This window comes from Salvelinus namaycush, chromosome 21 (genome assembly GCF_016432855.1).
Source record: "Salvelinus namaycush isolate Seneca chromosome 21, SaNama_1.0, whole genome shotgun sequence".
NCBI classification, from domain to species: domain Eukaryota; kingdom Metazoa; phylum Chordata; class Actinopteri; order Salmoniformes; family Salmonidae; genus Salvelinus; species Salvelinus namaycush.
In genome coordinates this window covers 16,131,155-16,139,376 of record NC_052327.1, presented here as the reverse complement: position 1 = coordinate 16,139,376, position 8,222 = coordinate 16,131,155, and the positions used below count along the sequence as shown (strand labels likewise).

At 45.1% G+C, this 8,222-nt stretch overlaps 1 protein-coding gene across 1 annotated transcript; it reads right to left on the bottom strand.

Moving 5' to 3' along the window:
* Positions 1–843: 843 nt before the first annotated feature.
* On the bottom strand, positions 844–7,079 carry iqub (IQ motif and ubiquitin domain containing). The gene is made up of 12 exons (XM_039018010.1): positions 6,734–7,079; positions 6,460–6,594; positions 6,216–6,383; positions 5,903–6,078; positions 4,171–4,326; positions 3,882–4,092; positions 3,614–3,789; positions 3,285–3,455; positions 2,939–3,115; positions 1,587–1,835; positions 1,280–1,465; positions 844–1,059 (listed from the first exon to the last, which is right to left on the bottom strand). Exons 1-12 carry the CDS (start codon positions 7,077–7,079, stop codon positions 844–846), a joined length of 2,367 nt encoding a protein of 788 aa, XP_038873938.1.
* Between the last annotated feature and the right edge of the window lie 1,143 nt (positions 7,080–8,222).

Here is an 8,222-nt window from a genome sequence, read left to right as displayed (position 1 = left end):
TATAAAACAACATAATTTCCCCATTGTTTTGAGCATACAATATAGCTCAGTATTTGTATTATTTATTTTAGTATTTTTTTGCTCATCTTTATCAAGGGTGCCAATCATTTTGGACCCCACTGTATGTACTGAGAACATTGTCTTTTTGCTACTGTAGTATTTTAGCCTGGTACGACCATCCTGATCTCGCAAACTTACATGTAGATCAGGCTAGTAGTCTTTGACCATACAGTACAAAGCACTGAGAATGACCCTATGCCACCTGACTGTTAATCATTTGGATAACAGATAAGAAATGTGGCTCAATAACTTATTACGGACAGACATGAACACAAAGGTTTTACATTTTCAATGTGATGTAAAAACAATGTAATAAATAGTCCTTTATGAATTTCTGGATTTATTAATCAGACCAGAAGATCAGTTTATCACACATGAAAGTGAGCAGTTTGGTAAGGTGGGTATAGTACACTATCACATTGGATTTTGAACATTCTGAATTGCTGGTAAAAATCCTTACCCAAGATCCTTTTTAGGATCTTATGGTTTTCCAGTGTAACACTGTTGTATCTAGCACTGAGGTATGTACCAGCTTCTTACCAAGATCATGAGTCAAGATCTTACGAGATTTTGCACACAAAGATACATTCAGATTGTATTTTACAGTATTTATTTAATATCATCACTTCTATCATGAAATTAGACATCCATTTCAAAGTTGCATAAGCCAAACCAGTTCAATGATAATCAAATACACTATTTTTATTTGACATACAAGAGAGACGGTGAGGAAGAGGGGAAAGGGGGACAGACTGAGAGATGGGAAGAGGGAGGAACAGGGCTTCACTGCGTGGCCTTGCCACCAGCGGCTTGTGGGGTGGTAGTCAGGATCCTGGCTGTCACCGTGTTGATGGGCTTGGCGACTAACAGGCTGCCGTGGGCGGCTGATTGCAAGTCCACTTCCTGGAGGTATTTGGCCATGACGGGGATCTTGGAGAAGTATTTCTTTGCCACTGTGTGTTTGTGTTTGACATTCCGAATGAACACCACTCCATAGGCCTGTCCATGGTCAACAGGGGTTGATACTTTAGACTTTTCCTCCCATCTAGCTAGTGGTATCATAAGCTATGACATTATATTGCCTAGACTGATTTTTCTCTCTCTGGTACTCCAATACTATATCTTAATATAGGTTATGTTTACTTAGTTAAAACAAAATCTTCTGGAGAAACTAGGCAATTCATTTTAAACCCTCAAGTGTGCGGGTGTGTGTGTTTACCTTCTCAATGTTCTCCATTTTGATGTGAGTAGCAGCTTCTCCCTTGGTGAGCAGGATGCAGTTCCAGGGACTCCACTCCCACTGGCAATCCCACCTCACCATTACCAGGTCATGCATGTCGCTCCACGCACTGAGGGCCGACTGGGCCCCCCACACTACATCTACCAGGTACCGCAGGTCCTGCTCCTGTAAGATACACACGACCACAATCAGACACACACACACACACACACACACACACACACACACACACACACACACACACACACACACACACACACACACACACACACACACACACACACACCTGCAGCAGGTAGGTAATCTTGGCCTCTTTGTTCCTCTGGGCCTCAGTCTTGCGGAGCCTCCTGAGGATGGTCTTGTAGTGGGAGAAGTCCTCGCGGCGGCGAGCCTCGTTGTCCAGCTCCGAACAGCTACGACACTTGCCTACCAGGCGAGCATTGGCCGTAAGTGCAAAGTCAGTGGACAGCAGGTAGCGGCTGCAGCCACGGCAGAAGTAGATGTTCTTCCTCAACTGGGCTGGGTCTTGGGGGACCTGAAGGAGGAAGGAGGGGGATGGAGAGGAGGGTGAGGGTCAGAATAATACCGTTTTCTTAATTGGCCTAATTGAACCCACTGGGCGCACTGGTTGAATCACTGTTGTTTCCATGTCATTTTAATGAAATTATGTTGAACCAATGTGGAATAGATGTTGAATTCACATCTGTGCCCAGTGGGAAGGTTCAATAATTATATTTTATTGACAAGAAAATACACCATATAACACCTATACACCATACGGTCTCAGATGTGTACACTCGATATACAAAAGTATATGGACACCCCTTCAAATGTGTGGATTCGGCTATTTCAGCCACACCGTTGCTGACAGGTGTATGTATACTAAAGAGCTCAGTGATTTTCAACATGGCACCGTCATCAGATGCAACCTTTCCAACATGCCAGTTCGCCAAATTTCTGCCCTGCTAGAGCTGCCCCGGCAACCTGTAAGTGCTGTTATTGTGAAGTGGAAACGTCTAGAAGGAACAACGGCTCAGCCGCGAAGTGGTAGGCCACACAAGCTCACAGAACAGGACCGCCGAGTGCTGACACTCACTACCAAGTTCCAAACTGCCTCTGGACGCAACGTCATCACAATAACTGTTAGTCGGGAGCTTCATGAAATCGGTTTCCATGGCCGAGCAGCCATAACGCTAAAGCATACAATGACATTCTAGACGATTCTGCACTTCCAACTTTGTGGCAACAGTTTGGGGAAGGCCCTTTCCTGTTTCAGCATGACAATGCCCCTGTGCACAAAGCGAGGTCCATACAGAAATGGTTTGTCGATAGGTGTGGAAGAACTTGACTGGCCTGCACAGAGCCCTGACCTCAACCCCATCGAACACCTTTAGGATGAATTGGAACGTCGACTGCGAGCCAGACCTAATCGCCCAACATCAGTGCCGACCTCACTAATGCTCTTGTGGCTGAATGGAAGCAAGTCCCCGCAGTAATGTTCCAACATCTAGTGGAACGCCTTCCCAGAAGAGTGGATGCTGTTTATCAAAGGGGGGACCAACTCCATATTAATGCCCATGATTTTGGAATGAGATGTTCACATACAGGTGTCCACATACTTCTGGTCATGTAATGTACCTTGAGCAGTTTGGCCACCTCAGGGTTAAAGGTGGGGTTTTTGATGTACTGGAGGAAGAGGGTGGAGATTCTCTTCCTCAGCCCCTCCAGATTGGTCTCCTTTACCCCCCTCATCAGGAGGTCCGCCTCCCTGTCAATCAACTCCACAATGTTCTGGGTCAGCTTGCAGTCGTGCTCCTGTACAATTATGAAGCATTTTTATGATTCACAAATTCACAAAATCCTCATAGAAAACAATGGCCAATTGTCAATTCACAATCAATCAGTATGTATATTTCATATCTAAAAACAACTCAAGATTAATATATCTTTTCAGTCAGTATGGGTTGAGGGTAAGTGTTCCCACCTTGACGGTGTGTTTGAGTGTGAGCAGCACGTCAAGCCTCTCCTCCTGGTTGAAGTAGTGCAGGTTGATGCTGGAGTACAGGTCTTTCAGCTCTTTGGCTCTGATGGTGTACTGGGTGTCCACCTGGGTCATCTTCCCATCGAATGCACGCCACCTCTTAGGGGCAGCACACTGGCAAATACAAAAATAATATATTGTTTGGTCAAATGTTTTAATTGAAACTGAGGGCCTGCATTGCCTATACAATGCTATGGAAAACTCTGGGAGAGAATTAATGGGACACCGCACATATCCCAGAGCAGTGGGAGAGAATAGAGGGGACCTTTGACCTTCTCAAGGAAGGCCTGCACGGCCTTGTCGTAATTCCTCTCTCCGGCGGCGATGCGATGGCGTCCGATGGAGGCAATGAGCTGGCTCTCCTGCTCCAGTAGCGCACACAGAGCAGCCTTCCTCTCAGCACCATCCAGAGTAGCATCGATGTGCTCTACCTCCTCTCTCCTCCACTCTGTTACAAACACATACAAAGGATTTAAACACACACACACACACACACACACACACACACACATATATGAGCAGCAAAGGGTCCCTGCTTACTCTCCAGGGCACTGTAGAGCAGGGCGAAGTCGTCCCTGCACTGGGGGTTCATCCTCCTGTGGTACTCAGCCTTGATCTGCTCTTCTTTCTCCTCCCTCTTCCTCGTCCCCTCTCTCTCCATCCAGGTCAGACGCAGCTCCCTGTCCTGCCTCAGCTGGTCCGTCATCCGCTTGGCCTGCCAGCGCCGCGTGTACATCTGCAGAGTGATCACCTATAGGTGGGGGTAAAGGTGTGAGCACAGAGATACAAAGGCAGGTCTGTCTGTCTATGTATAGTTCAGAGGACGTACAGCTCTCAGTCTCTTGCCATGGTACTGGGCGGCGGTGATGTAGGAGCCAGGGGAGATGAGCTTGTCCTCCATGTTGGACACGTAGCAGCCGATCTTGGTCATCTGGGTGGATGTGCTGTTGGTGCACTGCTGGGACTGGCTCTTCACCGTCACTGTCTGAAGGAGAACATTTGGTTGTTCGCATACCTTATGCAGCTCCAGGTGCAAAAAATAATGTTTGAAAAAGATTTTGGTTTCAAACTTCAAACTTTTTACACATTAAATGCCCTATGCCTTATGTGGGTTGAATGCTGTAACGGCAACATTTATTCACATTACTTTACTTTAATTAAATATTTCAGTTGTTGTGGATATTACATTTGTTTTATTTGATGACTATTATTTTATTCCAAGACATCATGTCATTTCTATAGAGCTGCTGCCTATGCTGTCTGACAAAAATCACAATTTACGATACCAACTATCAATCACTTAGATAATGTATTTTTAGGTTGAGATACCCCACGAAGCAACTGCTTTCTATCCCTCTCGATTGCTCCTCTCTGTGCCTGCACCACACAAACCGGACAAGTAGGCACGCAATGGATTATGGTCATTGTTAGTTACCACGTTTTCTGTGCTAAACTATGTAGAATATTGGCCTGTTGGAAACTACAACACCCTACTACATTGCACAGTTCAGGCTTGATCTGATTTACATTATATATACAAAAGTATGTGGACATCCCTTCAAATTAGTGGATTCGGCTATTTCAGTTACACCTGTGTATAAAATCGAGCACACAGACATGCAATCGCCATAGACAAACATTGGCAGTAGAATGGCCTTACTGAAGAACTCAGTCACTTTCAATGTGGCACCTTCATAGGATGCCACCTTTCCAACAAGCAAGTTGGTCAAATTTCTGCCCTGCTAGAGCTGCCCCGGTAAACTGTAAGTGCTGTTATGGTGACTTGGAAACGTCTAGGAGCAACAATGGCTCAGCGGCAAAGTAGTAAGCCACACAAGCTCACAGAAGTGCTGAAGCGCATAGCTCATAAAAATCGTCTGTCCTCAGTTGCAACACTCACTACAGAGTTCCAAACTGCCTCTGGAAGCAACATCAGCACAAGAACTGTTTGTCAGGAGCTTCATGAAATGGGTTTCCATGGCCAGTCTAAGATCACCATGCGCAATGTCAAGCGTCGGCTGGAATGGTGTAAAGCTCGCCGCCATTGAACTCTGGAGAAGTGGAAACGCAATCACCGGAGTGATGAATCATGCTTCACCATCTGGCAGTCCAACAGACGAATCTGGGTTTGTCGGATGCCAGGAAAACGCTACCTGTCCGAATGCATAGTGCCAACTGTAACGTTTGGTGGAGAAGGAATAATGGTCTGGGGCTGTTTTTCATGGTTCTGTCTAGGCACCTTAGTTCCAGTGAAGGGAAATCTTAATGCTACAGCAAGCAATGACATTCCAGACGATTCTGTGCTTCCAACTTTGTGGCAACAGTTTGGGGAAGGCTCTTTACTGTTTCAGCATGACAATGCCCCCTTGCACAAAGCAAGGTCCATACAGAAATGTTTTTGGTCATGTAGTGTATATCTAAGGAAACTGCGCATTGAGCGCACAGAAAAAAACTGAACTAAATGGAATTGAACCGACATCAGTCAATTAGTTGTTTAAAAAATTAAATATAACGAATGTCAGTTAATCGCTCACCAATAGTGTGTGTGTGTGTGTGTGTACCTGTGTATCGCGGCTGAAGGTCCCCACCCCCCTAATGGGTTTCCTCTTAGCTATGGTCTGTACAGCTGCATGGTGGTACTCGGTCTCTGTGGCCTTGTGTCTGTAGCCTCCCAGGAAAGCCTTCCTATGGGTGGCCCTCTCAATCTCCACCACCACATCCTGGAATGTCTCTGTCTCTGGGTCTGGGAGAGCGGGAGAGCAAGGGGGGAGACAGAAATATACAGATAAAGGATGCAACGCATATGACTATCATCCACGAAAGCTGGCCCTGCAAAAGTATGGTATTGTCTCCCAGAAGACTGGTAAAAAATACCTGTCTGGACACGGACAGTGATTACGTCAGGCATGTTGTAGTCCTGCTGGGGCTTGACAGGACGGATGGGGTGGTTTTCAGGGTCAGACGAGGTCATCTCCAACTGGATGGTGCCATGAGGCTGCACTCCCAGCTCTATCAGGGTCCTATGGTCCTCTACCATCCTGCCTGGATGGACAAAGACCTAAATCATAATGCATAAACAAAGAAAGTCAAGGCCTTAACAGTTAGTTGAAAGGCTTACCACTCTGAGAAATCTGTATGACTTCTGATGGCACTTTCAGCTCATTTGCGAAGTGATACTTCAACTCCTTGACGGTCAGCCCAATTGCAAAGGCCATCGTCATCATGTGTCCCTCCGGCATCAGCATGATCTTCACTACAATAGAGAAGATAAACAACATGTCCAACACAGAATATGATTGAGAGAAACATGATAAAGCAGACAAATGCCCTTCCTATCATGAAATTATTGTGGTCTATTATTATTGTGATACTTTGTAAATCCTCTTTCTTACCAGTGGCTGTTGAGTTCCCAACTTCATTAGAAAAGGTTGTTTTCTTTGGTGATGCTCCATCTTGCTTGCTGTCCTCGGGAAGGTCTGCTTGAGCTGTCGCCTCTACTGTGTCCTCCTCACCTGATGTCAAAAAAGTTGACTTGTGCACCGTTTCCCCCACCAGCTCGCCAGTTTCAGTCTTTACTCCAGCATCGCTATCTTGTACATCTGAAGGCGGGTGTTCAGTGGTGTTGCTTTCAACCTGAGATTCATCTAATTCTTCTTCAGGACCTTTCCCCTCTTTTTTCACATTTTGTTCATCAGCATTGCCGTTGAGCCCAGACGTTTCTGCGTCTTCTTCGGACATGACAGGTAGCTAGTTAGCCGCTGACAGCAGTAGGAAAAAAACGTTTTTAAGCGTCAGTAAAAGTGAGTGGATTTTGAATGTACTTTATTTGTGTTGCCAGTTACTCTCAAAATGTCGATAAACAAGCTGGATAGAAGCACGCTAGCTTTTATTTCCCTGTGTATTTTCAACTGCAACCTACTGCTGTTTGTGCAGCAAGTGCTTGGTCGCTGCCATGGTAACGTCCATGTGATCTCTGCTAAAATGTAACCAATGAAATGTCTCTGCCCACGAAAGTTACCAGAGTCCAAGTGGTGACCATCCCCTGCGAAATCAGCATTACAATCTTTGAACGTTAATTCATTTCAAATGAACGGTAGCAGTATATTTATAATTGGTAGTAGTGTGGTAGTTATCAGGTAGCACTACACAATGTTTATCTTGGCAAGCATTTATAAAGTTGACCACACATGTGATGTCTATTTAAGAAAATTGGCACCCAAATAAATGATTTGGCCTTTATTAAAGTTTTCAGAGAGATAAATTAAGGAGGCTTTTATATATTTCAAAATGGCCTCCTAGTTCAGGGATCAATTACAGTGGAGGTATGACACAAAACATGATGAGATTGGCAAATTAGTTGCAAAAAACAAACCAATTGAAGCTTATTATAAAAGCCTACATTTTTCCATCTGTAGAACTCTATCCACTTCCACTATCCTCCAAGCAAAAATATTTAGGAGCATATGGAACCAAGATGGTCGCAAATTAGAGCCCAGTGTGTGATATACAGGCTGACCACACAGCTCGCGTCGCGTGCGTGAGCATTGCAAAATGAATGTAGAAATCTATATTATTCAATTATTGCACCCACACTGCTTGGGCGCGCCAACGAGCGTCTGCATAGCAAAGGGCTAAAATAGAAGTCAGTTATATTTCTGATGCAGATCGCACTGCAAGTCCTGCCTCTCCCATCTCCTCATTGGTTTATAGAAGCAGGTACCCACCTGCCATCTCCTCATTGGTTATACCCACGTAGGTGACTGAAAGACGAACGAACGAGGTCAGTGGTGGTAATGCACCTAATTTATGGAAGTTGCCAATCGCAATATAAAGTCAAGAGAAGAAAAAGCCTGGAAGGAAGAGAGATGACTAGAAATGATT